The sequence below is a fragment of the Patiria miniata genome, unplaced genomic scaffold (genome assembly GCF_015706575.1).
Source record: "Patiria miniata isolate m_02_andy unplaced genomic scaffold, ASM1570657v1 HiC_scaffold_7, whole genome shotgun sequence".
Taxonomy (NCBI): Eukaryota; Metazoa; Echinodermata; class Asteroidea; order Valvatida; family Asterinidae; genus Patiria; species Patiria miniata.
The window spans coordinates 4,916,197-4,934,296 of NW_024037074.1; the positions used below are offsets into that span (position 1 = coordinate 4,916,197).

At 39.5% G+C, this 18,100-nt stretch overlaps 1 protein-coding gene across 1 annotated transcript in view; it reads right to left on the reverse strand.

Moving 5' to 3' along the window:
- The window catches only part of LOC119745486 (CMP-N-acetylneuraminate-poly-alpha-2,8-sialyltransferase-like), a 28,887-nt gene that overhangs the window by 2,281 nt on the left and 8,506 nt on the right, over window positions 1-18,100 (reverse strand). Inside the window, exons 2-6 of the mRNA XM_038221856.1 lie at window positions 13,842-13,952; window positions 4,455-4,571; window positions 2,563-2,713; window positions 1,103-1,215; window positions 187-276 (exon numbers count right to left, since the gene is read on the reverse strand). Coding sequence (XP_038077784.1) covers window positions 187-276; window positions 1,103-1,215; window positions 2,563-2,713; window positions 4,455-4,571; window positions 13,842-13,952 — 582 coding nt within the window. The remainder of the gene's footprint in view (window positions 1-186; window positions 277-1,102; window positions 1,216-2,562; window positions 2,714-4,454; window positions 4,572-13,841; window positions 13,953-18,100) is intronic.

The window sequence follows — 18,100 nt, forward strand, 5'->3', positions numbered from 1 at the left end:
AATGGCCAGGGATCACGCCCAAAGTCACGATGCAATATAGCAACATTATAGCAAAGTTGCAAATCTTGGAAATAGCCGGGATCACTCAGAGAGGATAGGCCTAATGGCTTCATGATTACAAATAAAACCACAAACTTGTTATCAATTCAAAAAAAGTGATCCACGAATAAAGAACAGATGACTCACTTCTTCATGATAAACGTTGGGTTCAGCGTCGTGAAATTCGTCTTCCTCCCCACGTCGACCTCAAATCCTCGCACGGGGGCCAAGTTAAACCTGAATATAATCGCAAATACAACACGTCTTTTTGTGTGTTAATTATAATTTTGGGAAGCTAATCATCCTTACTCGCAGCTGGTACGCTGAATTGCAAAGGACGCGGCTACAACGTGGTCGGGCCGCGCCGCTGGCACATAAAGGTGCCTATGGCTGCCGGCCACATCGACCCATATATGACCACGGAGCACAGCCTGAGATCGAAAGTTTGATTTTTCCGGAGGGAGGAAAAACCCTCGTGGCACAGGAGAGAACCAACGCACAACTCTACTTACATGTGATCCGCGGCCAGGATTCGAACCGTGGTCACCTTGGTGAGAGGCGAGCGCTTTACGCACAAGCCACCCATGAATGACAAATTTGCAATTTGTCTTTGTATACATCAGCAGTGTCTGGACAGTAAGCCACCTTTGCATAAAGGCCTAACGCATTTGATGAAACATTTATTGTTTACTTTTAGTATTACACTATCCCTTCAATCTTATCTATGTAAACTGTAGGTAGTTCTTCATAATTCAAAGTTGCTATTTGCTTTTTGTTTTTAGTTATTGCCGTTGTTTTATACAGGGCCCTCAAGGATGGCAGTTTTTAAATGATGAGGTTATCCCGTTAAAATAAAACTACAAACAAACGACAAACAAACAATCATCAGTTTGCTCCCATATGATCCCTCAAAATCATGGGCACAGAGCGTGCGCAGTGGAAGGTCAGCATCACGTGAGTGAAACTGACCAATGGGTGTTGAATAAGACCAATGGGTGTTGAATAAAACCATGGGCGATTATACGGCGCTACCGTTTGTTATTGTTGCATGACAACTTCTCACCTGAAGACGAAATCTGATTTGTCTATCTCTGCCCCGCACCGTGATCCCTTGAGAATGCCACTGGACCCGATCACGCTACAGACTTTGAACCGATTCGGCTGAAACACGGAATTCTACGACAGCAGAAATATCAAGATTATTAATACAGGGCGTCCTGAATGCTTACACCATCTTCAAGGTAATAGATTCAGCTTGAGAATACCGTATGTTTCATTGAGATTGCTTTTGTAAATCCAGAGATATGTTTGAATAACGGTAAAGCCAAGAAACCCATTTTGTGCCACTTTCTGTGAAGCAGTTAAAATCAGTATAGTCCTAGTCTAAAACCAAATCACTTTACTGTTAGTGATTTTAACATTTTTAAGCAGAGTGTGCAACATATTTAATTGAACTCTTTCATTGAAGTTTTAAAGAAGTGAACCTGTCTGTACTTTTAAATTGTTTCAACACAAGAACAAAACCCTATATTGTTGTTTGAATGTAATGTTTGTCTTACACCCATAGGGATAATCTTATCAAAAGAGCCATACTGGCATTGTCTGATCTTTGAAGCACTCGCTTCCTAAAAGTGGCATTGCGGTTATTCAAACATATCTCTGGATTAACAAAAGCAATCTCAATGAAACAAACGGTATTCTCAAGCTAAATCTGTAACCTTGAAGATCGTGTAATCATTTGCAGTAAATTCCGGTTGTACATTGGCAAAAATGGCGGGGTTTACATGCACCATTATTTTCAGGACACCCTGTAATAGTGACGGTCATGGCATCGATAGCAACAGGAAAAAGCAACCTATAACACCCAATGCATTCGTGATGTTCATACTATACTAAAACAAAACCGACTATTTGATAAACACATACTAGTGTCGTATTTACATATCTAGGTTTCGATTTACTTTTCGAACAGAAATAGGGAAATGAAAATGGACTAACGACGGTGTTGTTACTATAAATAGACCTTTATCATGCTGTTACCATTACAGTCGTGTTCCCTGTACCCAATAATAGCACTGAATGATATTTTGTTTGTGTGCAAAAAAAGGAACCAGACTGTTTTAACCATCCAGCCTGGCTTTGGTTGCGTTGAAGTAAATGGACAAAAATCACGATGGCCGCAACATGATAATGGTCTATTGCTATTTTGTGGAATCGCTATTTTCCTAGAAATAGAAAAGTCACTCACTTTCGAAAGAGACATTGAACGAAAAGAAATCCACTGACGTTTAGTTATTGAATTATTTCTTCACAACAAATCGAATTATTGGCTGCCGGACAACTGTCGGCTCCCGCAGGGTGGTTCCATTTGGTGAGCAAAATAATTTTTGTTTCTGAGGGTTGCAGACGCCCCAAATCGGAGTTTTTTCCCCGTGAAAACAAGACATGCAAATTGGAAATTCGGTAGTCGACAAAAAATGTATATATATTTGAAGATCATGGGTATACATCTTTAATACTTACATCTGGTAGCATCGACCAGATGTGATTGGCTATTTTAGAGGGCTTGCCGGCCATGTAGTAAATCATCGTGGATCCTTCCGGCGTGTTGTCCTTCGTCAGGTAAACATTCTGACTCCTGCCCACTTCGCCCAGCGCTGCACGTATATCCTTCCTGTCAGCGGATGGAGTACAAACGATGAACATGAAACGACAAACCAAACATTAGGCTACAAAGCAAATGTTTTAAAAAGCTAGGCAAGTTGTTGGAGCGAAACTTGTGAGTATAACGCGCCTATCAATCCCCCCCCCCCCCGCTGCCCCAGGTCCGATGTCGGGGTTTGGTCACGTTTTTCACGTCCCATGGGTGGGGATTTTGGTTACTCAAAAACACTGTTACCTTTGGCGTGCTACATGGGAAGGCAATCACTACTGCGCCCCAAGTATGGATGTCGGAGATGGTCACTTAAATTTTGCTCGAGGGCTAGGGATTTTGTCACTTCAAAAGTGACAATCCCCAGGGTCTTGGGTGGGGCAGCTCCTGGGACAGCCCCTGCGCACGGAATTGGTTTTGCCGTATTTATTTCTCAATAACTTCAAGTGAGTCAGTCACCATGACAAGGTTTCTATTTAATTATTACACTGCTTCACATCAGTATGCGATTTCAATAAATCTGTTGAACCATGGAACTGTGGTCACAGTGTTTTTGTTTTGTTTTAGCGTGTGTTCTTTGCTAGCGCTTTTCTTCAAAACGGTACAATAAAATATAGGCCTATACAAGAAACTTTCACCACATTATGTCGAAAATACCAGCCTATAATATATCTCAGTTTGCACTTGTTTTGATAATTGCTACATATTTTTAAATGTTCTTTAATTTGGGTCCAGATCATTCTGTTTCACCCTGTACAATCCTTTCAGATGGGGAATCTGATCCTGGAAGGGGGATCGAAGGCGGATCGACAACAAGTGTAAACGCGAGCGGGATCGGGGTCTGATCCGGATCTGTTAAGCAGTTTGCAGCAGCTTTTGATTTCTAAACACTCCCGGGTCAAACTTGACCCGAAAGCCGGGTCATATTTTGAACTGATTTTTTTCTGGGTCAAAATGACACCTGACGGGTCAAGATGACACTTCTCTTGATCTTTTTCTGAGTACTGGTTTTGACGCGGAAAGTGTCTGCCTGACCAACAAAAGCATCGCGGTCCTAAAAAAAAAAATCGGATTCCGAGTCAAATCAGAGTGTACAGGGTGAGTCAGAATGATCTGGACCCAAATTAAAGAAAATATTTAAAAATTAAGCAATTATCAAAACAGGTGCAAATTAGATATGTTATACGCTGGTATTTTGGACACATTTGGTGAAAGTTTCATGGATATCCTGACTCACTTGAAGTTATTGACACATTTAAAAAGAAAAGACAAAAACCAATTCCGTGTGCAGATTGGAAAATGAGCCACTTTAATGAAAATGGCATAACTCCTCACCACAGCCACTTATTTGAAGAAAAAAAAATCAAAATTCCTGTGGAAGACAAGGTAATAACCATTCATATGAAACACTCAGTTTATTTTCCCAACTCTCTAAATTCTAAAGAGTGAAAATTTACTCCATTCGAGTGAAGATTCACTCCCACAATCGGAAACTAGGGACTAGACGTTTTAGAGTGAAATTTCTTCAATCGTAAAGATCGAGGTTTCACTCGAGCTTCTACTGAAGTGATTTATTTTTCAGACTATGTCAATCGAAAATGAGAGTGATTTTCACTCTAAAAGATCTAGTCCCTAATTTCACTCTTTGGAATTTAGAGAGAATATACTCTATTTGCCACAAAAAAATGGTGAAATTGAGTCCAGATAATTCTGAATTCAACCCCCCCCCCCGTATACGATTGCCGGTATTCCTCGCTCTTACCTAAATGTCTCTGTATTCTTGGGGTTGGGCTTCCATGCGCGCTTGATAACCCTGGCCGCGTACTCGAAAAACTTGTCACCGTCCGGAAGGCTGTTGTTGTATATGTTTGCGAAGTAGCTGGACGATGAAACCAAAACGAAAAACAATCATAATAACAACATGTGAAAAAAAATACTACACAATGTCAAATAAGGTATGAGACAAGTCACCCTTAGACAGCCGAGAGCACAAGAAAGAAAGAATACAAACTTAACAGAGAGATATTGAAGGGGAAATTTTGCAAGAATAACAGAGTTGCCTACGCAGTGCCGCATGCCAACCAAAATGTAGGATTCAACCCGAACGTTTTTCAACAGGTTTTTGTTTTATTTATTTCTTTCTTGCTGTAATGAAACCAAGGATTCCTCAAAAGTTTCACTGTAGCTCGAGAGCCTGAAGACAACCTGTAGAGAGAAGACAGTGAGAAAAACTTACATTTTTCTTTCTAGAGATGACAGGAAAACCCCAGAAAACTGAAAACCTAATCCATATGTGGACCAGGACACGAATCGAACCTGGGCCACAGCGGTGGAAGGCGAGGACAGTAATGCGCCAACCTGACTCCCCAGGTTAATTCTATATATTCTTATGATTTGATATAGGTTTTCCAGGCTATATTAAAAACATTGATCATTCAGATTCACCAACTCTAACATTCAATTTCGTCCGAGAAAAATTTCACATGCTTTTAACAAAACCAATTTAGTCATTTACCATTCAATTTCAAAGTTTGGTCAGGTCACCTTTTTTAGTCACCGGGTCGAGAATATCCGTCGTTACATATCAAATCCCTCTAAGCTGTCAGCGAATGGCAGCATTCAGAGATCAAATTCGTCTTATATAAATCAATTAGACGAATTTGATTTCTGAATAACACGATTTGGTGTGGACGAGACGAAATCGAATACTCCGGGTCAAAACGTGTGCTCATTGTTTGAATTGAACTTGTTTAGACTAAATTTGAAATTGCCTGAAAAAAAGCCGGAAAAACCTATGCTTAAAATTAATAGTTTTTCGGAATTTAAGTCATTTCATTTCGTTTCGTTGAAATGCTCCATGTTCAAGAAAAATGAATTGAAAAAAAATGGAAACAAATTTAAAACGCTGTTTAAAAAAGAATGTACCTTTTTTGATGGAATTGGAGCTAATTGAATTTTGGATCTAATTTAACGTAAATTCCAAAGTACAAATCTATAGTAAGAATGAATGTTCACAATAAATTTCCCAAGCCTGTGCCGTATTTTCGTGGCCGCAATACCCCTGAGACCTAATGACATCTCGCTTTGTTTACACGTGCGCTTTCCTATGCGGTAGACGGTCCCTACATCGTCTGGCGTCCCACTTTGCTCCCATAGGAAAGCGCATATGTAAACAAAGCCATTACGTCATTATAGGTCTTAAGTCTATTTCTTCAAAGTATTTCCTATGTTACCCATAATTCATACCTTCTCACAGTAAAACGTGTTGACAATCTGATAGAAAAATATATGCAGTCAACGAATGATTGTCTACAGTAACGTTTTTCCTCATTAATTAATTAATTAATTTATTTATTTCTTATTTATCCTGGGTGATCCATTCAGTGAGAAAAACTCACTGATCTCCCATGGATCCCAGCTCACACAAAACTACTCTTAAAATACAATTAAAAGTACAATGTAAGAATGTAAAAAAATTCATTGAAATAAACTTAAATAAAATAGGAATTACACAGATCAACAGACATTTACAATACAATACAAAACATCGCTGCAAGATGACATCTCCCCCCCCCTGTTTTTTTTTCTCCGCTTATTTTCTTCTTCTTCTTTTTAACTGAGCTGTTTGAGTTGTTTGACGAAGTGAATAACACTTGTTGGATGCGGAGATTTCAAATGTTGCGGTAATTTTTTCCAAGCCTGGGCACCCCTGAATTTAAAAGTTCTTTTTTTTTCATTTTCTGTTCTAGGGAGTGGAAGTACCACATTGCCAACAGTGCTATTCCTAGTTCGATGACAATGTAGTTCTCTGACTGGAACAAAAGCTTCGCTAAGATAACTAGGAACATTGCCTGATAAACACTTAAAAGGTTATTCCTATCCAACGTCCACGTAGCAAGCCTTTTGCAATAATTCAAATCATTTCTTGATATCGTTTCCCCTTTTTTTCGTCATTAACTATCATGTGAGGAGATAATACCATTATAGTACCATGTATAGCACGCCAAGTACAATGCAATAATAATTCATATCAACTGCAAGCGCCCTGCATTCTTAACGATATCTCTCCTTCAGGCAATTTATTTGCTGGTCTGCAACCACACGGACCAACAGGTGTTTTTTTGTATCTCTTATCCCTGTGCAAAGTTAACTGGGCGAAGCAGAAATAAATATTCACTGCTGAAATAATGTGTACGACCTTGCTCCTTAAATTTATGCTCAGCCTCCGGGGTAATGAATATTTTATTCTAGCAGGAGAGGTATCCAGGCGCATGCACCTTGTTGGCGTCGCAATGAATAAATTGATCAGTAATTAGCATCGCTTACAACAGTCACATGGTTGTCAGGGTGAATATAATCTCCATGTACTGCGCCTGTCTCTATTATGCAATTGGCTCTCTTGTTACGCGTAATGAACATTTTGTCGGTTTTTTTTTGCATGACATCTAAAACGGAAAAATTCATAAAACTGAAAGCAAAACCACTCCTTATGTACGGATATACCTGTTCAAAAATTGTTTAAAACTAAAAACTTCAGGATATAACAGATGGTATTGTGCAGTTTTTGTCGTCATAGATGAAGTGTTCACCCGGGAAATAAACGTCAAATGTGACACCTTTTTCGAGGAGAACACCCTTTACCCAAATTTCCTTTTTAATTAGGCTTAGTTGCATTTAAAACTTGTAAAGAGATGTGGTCCCGAACCGGAGAAACAAATGCGACATTTCATAGTTCATTTTAAGCTAAAGATATTGTGCTCGGCGTTAAGATGGTTATGTAGTTATCATGCACTTATCAGAATTCAATAATAAAAGTCAAAAACGTAGGATCATGAAAACATTCCAAAATACAATTAGCTGGCTTGACAGTCTTCGACACTAGATCGGACACGGAGCCCTGCAAATTTGAAAGCCACCGCGTAGTGCAGTGAAGCGGTTAAGCTCTGTCATGGGTCTTTGTTGACAAGCATGCATGGTAATTGCCACCTGTATTACGCTTTCAACCAGGAGTTTGGCCGAGTCGTTAATCCTTGTTTGTGGGATCCGTGGTTACATGTACACGCTCACACATCTTTTTTTACTATACGCCTGAGGTCAACTATTGTGTTTTCCCTTGTCCCTCTAATATAACACTTTCCCATAGACTTAACACATAACCGTACGATCGAGGACCGGTTTTAACAATAGGCACCGTCGTCCGAGGGTCAAAGGCTCCTTTGTGCTCCTTTTGTTGTCTGTCCTCGAGCGTAATACAATACAAGATCACAGACACGTACGTGTACATGCTGCGAACATCTCTGCCTATATACAAGCAGAATATCGTTATAATAGTTATGTTATGTTTTATTCCACAAAAAGGAACAAACCCCATGACCCTGGGGAAGGGTTACAACAGTGAAATTAAACATTGCATTATTTGGCAGGTGGGTTAACAAAGCTATAAACGAACAGAAACCAAGAAGAAAAATACGGCTAGTTGGAATGCGTCTGCCATTATTGGCGGACCATCCCTCCTCTCAACAACAACAAAATGGATGACTGTACTCCGTTGCCATGGTAATATACCACGATACACGAGGAGGATGCGTTGTCAACAAAAGCTTAGATATGTTTTTCTCTCGCTGCTCTTTACAAATGACTAATGTCAACTTCCACGTGTTATCAGTAACGGCAAAATTGTGTGCCTGGCCGGATGAGTCATGTATGCTCCACACTGCCTATACACATTGTGTATCCAATTATAGGCGCTGTATTGCATCCGTGGATACAATCATTTGAATTCATCCCCAAAATAACCTACTGAATTACTATCAGAAAGCTTACTTAGATTACAGATCGTATACTGTTACTACCCCCCCCCCTTGAAATTATTCTGACTGGCTAATTACTGCATGTCACTTAGTAGAAATCAAGCAATGAAGGCGAATTTCAACGATCATTCAGACCTAAGACCTAATGACGTAATGACCATTGATCTCCATATACACAGTATATGGAGATCAATGGTAATGACTTTGTTTACATAAAACAAATTATGCACTTTCCTATGGGAGCGAAGTCGGGACGCCAGACGAAGTAGGGACCGTCTCTACTACATAGGAAAGCGCACATGTAAACATAGCGTGACGTCATTAGGTCTTAGGCCTGATTTTTGAAAATAAAGAGTGCTATTGAAGAAACGTGCTTCGTGAGCAAAAGACGGTTGTGCATGTTTTTTTTTTTACTGTTTTCGTAATACCCACTGAGCTGGAACTTCAACATGTTAGGTTTTGAACATTCTTCTTTGGAATTGTGAATGGTGTTATTACCGTAAACAAACAAAATGCTTGCAAAGCAAATATGATCTTATGGTAACCGTCACATTCAAGAATAGATCATGACGCAGCGAAGCCTTGCCCTCGATGTGCCAGTGGCGGCGCTACGGGGGCATGGGATCCCCCCCAAGTTTTGTTCCTCGGCCTCCCTTTTGCCCCCCCCCCCCAATTTTAGAGTCTGGCGCCACTGTCAAGTGCATACTCAAGACACAAAGCCTAAATACAGCGACGTAACTGAATGAGAATCCAACGATTGTATGAGAATCCAACCAAGTCAACAACCATTGGTAATTACTCAAGAGAGTTCAAAATAATTGACATGGTGTTACCGCAAACCTTCCATGTACTTCGTTCAGATCCACCATGCAAACCAACAGGTCTCATTCATTGGTAACTCCTTCATCAGAGCAGTTACTGAACTTATTTCACCGAATTGCATTTACGGAAATGACAGCTTGTTCTGCTAAATTCTGCTAAATGGACTTCAAAAATCTGTCAGATTATCAAATATCTGCCAAATTCCCCAGAATTACTCTAAATACACTACAAACACTTAAAATTACATTATAAACAATCTATAGTCCATAAAGATGTTATGAAATTGCGTAAATTTCAGACAAAACGCGGTTGCGTCACGACGAAGTCCGATTCCCAGTGAACCTCAGCACCTAGACCAGCCAACCAGTCACATTATGCAAGGTTTGTTTGAAAAGTTTGAAGCTTTTTTAAACAAATATACTATTTTTTTTTCAAATGTGCTATGTTTTTCAGTCAAATTACCATTTTTCCACAATTCTGCCAGAAATCTGCCAAAAAAATCCATTCTGTCAAATTTCCTGTCAAACTGTTTTTTTTAACAAAAAATCCTTCAAAGTTAGCCGAAAATCGGCTAAAACGGTCACCATGCAATGCACAGGATTTTAAAATAACAACCCACTAGAAATACTGCAATACTAAGTTGACCCCGGCATAAGCGTTCATGGCTGACGGTATACGAAGAATCAGGCTCCAACAGAGCGTGAACAAAAATATATGCCTGGACTTCGAAGTCAATACGAACCGATTTGAAAGAGAATTCCGGCCCTGTGTGGTTATTTTATAAAAAAAATATATTCAAGCTATGACTAGGAGTGATATTGCCAACTGCATGTAACACTGGCGCTGCGTTTGCGTTTCAGGATCCCTAACCCCTATTAGTAGTTCCTCAGGACTACCCTGCTAAATCCAACAGAGTCCAACCGGACTTTCCTGCTCAATCCACTGTGCCTCATTTTCAGTTGTCTTCTGAATCCAACGGAGTCCAACATGGCGTTGTAATGCGGTTCAGTTGCCTGCTGAATCCAACATTTTTGCATTAGGAATGTGCACCAGGGGTTTACTTCTCAATCCAACAGGCTCCATTGGGTATAAGACCTACACAGTTGGATCCTGTTGGACTCAGCAGGGTTAGGGTTTTAATGACGACGATCAGAGCATTTTTCAAGACAAATCGGCGAGTGGTTTTCCGAGAAATTACCAATGTTCCTATGCCCGTCTTTAATTGAATAACACTGCGTTTGACATTATGCTGTATGGGAGGTAATCCCAATACAGGGCGAGTCAAAAACAAAGTGACCTGAATTTATCCTTTTTTCTTCTTAAAAAGCAATCAAACATGAAATACCAATGAATTTTATCTTACATGTTCTCCCATTCATCCAACAAAAGAAGAATCCATGCTATCAGTCATGCACGTTTTACTGAAAGAACCCATTTTCTTTTTTTATAGCTGTCCATGGAATGCCATTGGAAGCTATTGAGCTGAGTGAGAATAACAGATTACACACAAGCACTCAAAGACAGATGAGATTTTAATCATTAATGAAGAATGTATGAATTTTTTTTTCTGTCATGTTTTGTGCTTTGAACATTAGGAACAAGTTATCTATTTTTTTCCCTGACATACAGGGTGACATACAGGGTGAGTCAAAGAAAGCGAAGTTGACTGATGACCTCAAAAATGGCATACTGCAAAAAAACCCGACCATAATCACATTGGGATGTATGTGAATTGTTTTCGTTTGGGTGAAAGAACGCACACCTTTTGGTGATCCGTGGACAGAACTTTAAAACGGTGATTGTGTTTGAAATTCCGTACACTTAAAAAGAAGTGATTTGAATGATTCTTGTACTAAGAGAAAGCTTTTGAATTGGGCTTTCATATTCTAGATTTTAAAAGTGCTACATGCAGAACTTCAGTAAAGCAATGGTCCCGACATTTGGGTTTCGTGGTTTTTTTTTTACTCACCCTGTATTAATGGCGATTTTTGTATGTTTGCCTTTGGGTTTCGTGTTTTTTTTTTTACTCACCCTGTATTAATGGCGATTTTTGTATGTTTGCCTTTGCAAGTTCTCCATTCATGGAGGTGGGAAAACATTCATGTTTCATTGCATTTACTGCAGTTTGTGGATCGGACAGTACAAGATCAGTGGTGGACAGCTGAATGTTCTGATCTTCATATTAAAATAGACGTAACTTGGGAATAGAGTATAGGAATTACGTGAAATTGTCACAGTTGCTCGTCAATAACATGTGCTTTATTGCTGTGGGTTTTTGTTATGAAATGGAGCGAGCCCCATATTTTGTTTGCATATTGTTATTCGGGCAATCTTCGTTCCACTCACCCTGATCTGATACACCGTGCCCTCTAGAGACATGCACACAATAGGGAACAAAAGATTGTATACGTCTCCACAGGGCAATTTCCATAGATAAATACGTCTCCACAAGGTTTTTCACGAAATAAATATATATTTTACCCAAAAACAGGAATTTCCAAGGTGGGTTGATTTGTCGCAAATGGAAGAGTTTTGGAAAAGGGATATTTAGTCCGAATTTCAGCTAAGGAAATTAATTCTGGTTAAAAGAAGGGCATTTTGAAACTACACTTTCAAACTCGAAAACTTTACTACACGAGAACAAAGAAATGTCTCCACAAGGATACACATTTCAGTATGTGCGTATGCAACCATTCATATTCATTGCGGACACAGAGCCTTGCACCACGATACTCGGACTTTGGACGACCGTCGCGTCTTGACAGACTAGCTACTCTATGCTTGGCAAACCAATTGACGGTGGCATGCGTCCATTGAAATGAAAGAACGATTGGCCCCATCGTCGACACAGATACTAAAATCTATAGGCAGCAACTATAGGCCTACATAGACGGTACGATAATGCATGCGACGAAAGTTGAAGACTGCGTCTCATTTTAGGGTTTATAATGCGCGAATATAGGGCTCTCTCACGACCCAGCCTACATCCGGGCACCAGAGGGTCAACGTCGCCATTGTAGTATGCAAAGATCGTAGGCTATAGCGCGCACCGCGCAGTATAGGCATGCCTTCAAAGCTTATTAATCTGAGGATCAGACATTCACAAGTGCAGAGCCACACGACGAACGTCTGATATATCCCAGCATGCAATTTACACCACCCACCGCACCAGCCAATCGGAGTCAACTTTAGAAATCGTGACGTCATTTCGATCAGAAATGTGGACTATATATAAGCTGTTGATTTGTCAATGTGCGGCCATGTTTTTGTAATACAACAACGGGTGACGGAAGACCGGACAGATCAGAAGGCGCCCGCCGACACGGATGGTCAGAATCTAGAGATCAATAGCCCTGCGGACCATCCGTCTTCTTCTGAGGGCTTAGGACTTCACCAGTAATTTGTTGGCGAGGTTCCTGCAGGGTGTTTGGCACAATGCGGTATACCCGGACCTTTAGGTATCCCCAAAGACAAAAATAAAGGGGGCAAGATCTGGCGACCTTGGCGCCCCTTGTTCAGATTCTTGCTTGCGTCACTTTGTCCATAGTTTACAACGTTATTGCTATAGGGATCTTGTTTTGCATAATCTATATTGCCGAATCATAGACCTTTGCTGTTCAAGGGGGATATTTCATAGACCGTTCAAAGCTGCTGTGATGGATGGCAAAAAAAACCTGTTGGAAAAAAACCTAGCTTAACACCCAGTGCTGGGTCGGCTCGATTGTGACAATGGCACGGAACTGGTACTAGTGGCCATTACGCCATTTTGACAAAGGCTATAGCGGTTATTTTACGTGAAAATAATCCCTACTGTCTAGTTTACAACGTCTGATGTGGTTGCTATTGGCAAATGCTTGCCAACTGCAATGGTATGCCAATCACAGGGAAGCTGGATGGTCACGTGGTACTTTGACGTCATACGATCGGAACCTATTCAGGCAGAACCTCGTCCCCAGTGCTTACTTAATTTCCAACCTCGTTCCAATAGTAAGCCCTGGATAGGAACTTTCTTCCAGCATCCTGATTCGATACCGCAATTTTCTAGTAATGGATTTATATCGTGTAGTTGGTGCTGTTATTTCCAACGTGCATTACGTGTTTTCACGATCGTTGTAATTATAACGTCCACGCCTTCTCAAACATACTCCTTTCTTTTTCAGTTTGCTCATATTAATATATGAAATGTGATACTGCATATTGGCGGGCCAGATTGTAACAGTTTAACTTAAAAAAAATCATGCTTTAATAACTCATGGCGCGACGAATTGATGCTGTTTTCACCCCAGACACCGCATACAAAAACAAAAGGCTAATGTAACGCACATGCAGGCACCAGACTACTCCTCACTTGCATACGTGTTCAAAAATCTTGCACATGCACATGATCCAGTACCAGGGTGAGAGAGCAGGTAGTGGTGGACGCGTACTGCTCGACATCCTGTTTGGTGTTTGAATAAGTTGGATTCAGGAAACTATAGGTCAAGTGTCAGTAATAAGTGCGAATATTTGTGTCTTACTTGATTTCCTCAGTGAAGTTGGGTTTCCGCCTGTCATATACAGCTGCTTTTTTAGGAGGGCTCGGTGCCGATTTAGGTTGGGGCTTCGTGGGTCTTTGCGTGGGCTTTGACCTGCAATACAATTCGAGAAAAAGTATTTGTAATGCAAGAATATCATTATGTATAAAGCCAACATGAACAAAGGAAACATTAGCATGGTTTTAGCACTTGACTATTGACATTGCAGTCTTCCACATCACGATATATCAGCACTGGAATGAAAAATCGTCATGACGATGTCATTAAACATGCTAATAAGTGATACAAATATCGTTGGGACGCCCGTATAGGCAAAGAGAAGAAAATATCTGCATTACTTTGTTATTTTTATGTTGGACGTTGGACTGACTCTCCATGCCGGCTCAACAGCTGCTGTGTGCAACTAGAGCTTAACTTGAATGATGTGAATGAGTGAATTACAATGTATAACATAGAATATATAGGTATGCTAATGTCAGCAATATAACAAAAATGGAATATATTATAGAAAATAATATCATGACGCTAAATCAAGCTCAGGGAGTATATTTGTATTCACCATGCCGGTGTCATATTAATTCGGACTCCATTCCGACAACTCTGAGGGTAGATTTTCCTCACAGTAGATCCCTTGAAGGAGCCCATGCAGTGTAATTTTTTACACTGCAAAAACTGCAGTGTTAAATTTACACCATTGGTATCTATATAGGACCATCTGGTGTTAAATTTTACTGGTGTTGCCCTATATAGATACTAAATGGTGTTAAATTAACACTACAGTTTTTGCAGTGTATGCAATCCTTCAAAATGCACCTTTGCGTCCCATTTATCCCTAGCAATATTTTTCATTTTGTCATATTCACGGGTATTTTTTATGCCTTTTTGGTTTTTATGCTAATGCAAATTTCCAATTTCATGAGCAAAAGTGTGATGTCGTTTCAGGCAGAGACCTCAATGTGTTTTGTTGTGGTGTCTGTACATGCAGTAAGCCAATGAGCAAATTTTCTCCATGATGTTTTCGGTAACGTTACATCTCGGTAACTCATCACGTTACGGTGACTCACATTACAGTTTGGTGTTCGCCCAATGTTAAAACATATGAGAAACTAAAACATAAAATTTCTTCGCATGAAACATTAACCTAATTTCTCCCTGCCTAAAAAACAAAAACTCACAAAAAACACTTGCATTTTGCAAGTATAAAAGCAAGGGGCCAAAACGACTACCTACCATCCATAATTTCTGCCAAAAATATAGTTTGTTTTGGACAAAAAAAACCCAAACCCCCACACTCCATCTAAATGCCGCATCACTCAAATGAAAGGTCTTGTTGTCACCTTTGGTATCAAATGTGGCTGATACCACATTTGGTTGTGACGTTTGCAGTTTTTAAGATTTTATAAATTTTCCATTTTTCAGCCACGTCCACATCTCTATGGAATTGCCCTTTACCTAATATGGATTCTAACCCTCACACGTGACCTGTCGCTGTCCTAAAACATTGTACCTTCACTAGGCATGTACATTACAACCAAAGGAGTCCCTATTTCATATGGGCCCACATTTCACAGTGCACCAAATTGCACCGGTCTGAATTAACACGGCTTGGGGCAGGCCCTTATGTGAAAGGTCACAACGCGGACCACACGGTGTCGAGAAGGGCGACATAACTTGAGCGTGCGCTGCAGGGAGGCAGCTAGTGGATGTCTGCAGTGTCTACGTCGGTTGTTAAAGCTATAGTCCATCATTTGCAGCCATCCGAAAAGTAACTGGCGTAATTATTGGTGAAAAACAAACTTGTTTGAAAGATAGTAAGGGAACTAAACTCCCTGTGAAATTATTCTTTCTGGGAAGCTGTCATTTTGAAGTAATCAACGAAAGAAGGCATTTCCAACGGTGATTCTTAAGAAGCACCGTAGGAAAATTTAAATTAGTAGTTCGTTTTGTTATTCAGCGCAGCGCGCACAAGTATTGGAACGACGTACACGCGCGCGCGGTTGTTATAATTCGTCGGATCAGTGCGCTATGTCGCGTATAGCTGCAATTCAAAACAATTCAAAACATGATTCAGTAACTTTTGATTTGAAATTGAGATCTTAGAATGCTGTTTTTCTCGGAATGTACAGCTGAAGCTTAGCTGAAACTTCATCAGGTTAGTTGTTTAGTATCCTTCATTAGATTTTGAACTCTTTTTGTTGCTTCAAACGAACAAAATGCACAAATTACAAATGATGGACTATAGCTAAGCATTCAAGAGTTCATTGCTCAGTGTCTACGTCGGTTGTTAAGCAGTCAAGAGTTCATTGCTCAAGTCGCGCGCAATGCCAGAGCACGGGCACAAGGACCGCTCAGTTTTGGTTTTCGCTTAGTAAGCCATGCTGGTATAGTTACATGGATCTGTTAATTATTAGAACTGGTAGCAGATAAATTGTACATTTGTACATGTAATTGTTAAGCCATGCTTGTTGGACTGTTTCAAGCGAATAAATGATTGCCGAGTGACCATAGTGCTTTTCTCCGGTGTGATTCTCTTCACAAAATGCTGCTTAGAACCGTATGGACGTTATTCACGAGAAAGACATTTTGGTCGTGTTCCCTGATTGCATTTTGTAAATTGTGAATTGTTGAATGGGATGGTGCCAGACTATTTATGCACTCTAGCCTCACTTTCAGTTCTTTTTCAAATTTAAATGTGGCTTAAAACATTAGGGTATGTTTAATCACAATTTGTTTTTATTTATTAAGTAGAGCAGACTGGTATTAATTTCTAAATAACTTGACGTCATTACTTTCAATTCTATTTGCAAGATCCAAAAGGGAAGGTTTTACCTCACTTTTTAAATTTAATATGGCCGACTCGTGAATAAAACCCATTGGTCAAAATATACATCGTGATCTTTTTTTGTGTAGATAGACACAGAATCAGTTCAGGAAGTGAAATAGCCTTGCAGGCATGTTTCCCTTTCAATTTCGGCAAATAAGCAGAAAATTCCACTTTCATACATTCATACTATCCAGCTGTTGTATTCTATATGTGTTTTGAATTAGGAATTCAAGTATTAAATTTCGTTTTCAGGCATGCGGATTCCTTTAGCATTACACATTTATAATACGACGTTCTATAAGTAAGGTAAATTGACTTTTCACCAGTATAAATATCACACACACGTCCTCCAATTTTAACAGAGTTGGTTCGACTGGAGGCATGTTTCCCTTTCAATTTCGGCAAAATAAGCAGAAAATTCCACTTTCATACATTCATACTATCCAGCTGTTGTATTCTTTATGTGTTTTGAATTAGGAATTCAAGTATTAAATTTCGTTTTCAGGCATGCGGATTCCTTTAGCATTACACATTTATAATACGACGTTCTATAAGTAAGGTAAATTGACTTTTCACCAGTATAAATATCACACACACGTCCTCCAATTTTAACAGAGTTGGTTCGACTGGAGGCATGTTTCCCTTTCAATTTCGGCAAAATAAGCAGAAAATTCCACTTTCATACATTCATACTATCCAGCTGTTGTATTCTTTATGTGTTTTGAATTAGGAATTCAAGTATTAAATTTCGTTTTCAGGCATGCGGATTCCTTTAGCATTACACATTTATAATACGACGATCTATAAGTAAGGTAAATTGACTTTTCACCAGTATAAATATCACACACACGTCCTCCAATTTTAACAGAGTTGGTTCGACTGGAGGCATGTTTCCCTTTCAATTTCGGCAAAATAAGCAGAAAATTCCACTTTCATACATTCATACTATCCAGCTGTTGTATTCTTTATGTGTTTTGAATTAGGAATTCAAGTATTAAATTTCGTTTTCAGGCATGCGGATTCCTTTAGCATTACACATTTATAATACGACGATCTATAAGTAAGGTAAATTGACTTTTCACCAGTATAAATATCACACACACGTCCTCCAATTTTAACAGAGTTGGTTCGACTGGAGGCATGTTTCCCTTTCAATTTCGGCAAAATAAGCAGAAAATTCCACTTTCATACATTCATACTATCCAGCTGTTGTATTCTTTATGTGTTTTGAATTAGGAATTCAAGTATTAAATTTCGTTTTCAGGCATGCGGATTCCTTTAGCATTACACATTTATAATACGACGATCTATAAGTAAGGTAAATTGACTTTTCACCAGTATAAATATCACACACTCGTCCTCCAATTTTAACAGAGTTGGTTCGACTGGAGATTTTCACTAAAATTTTATTTTTATT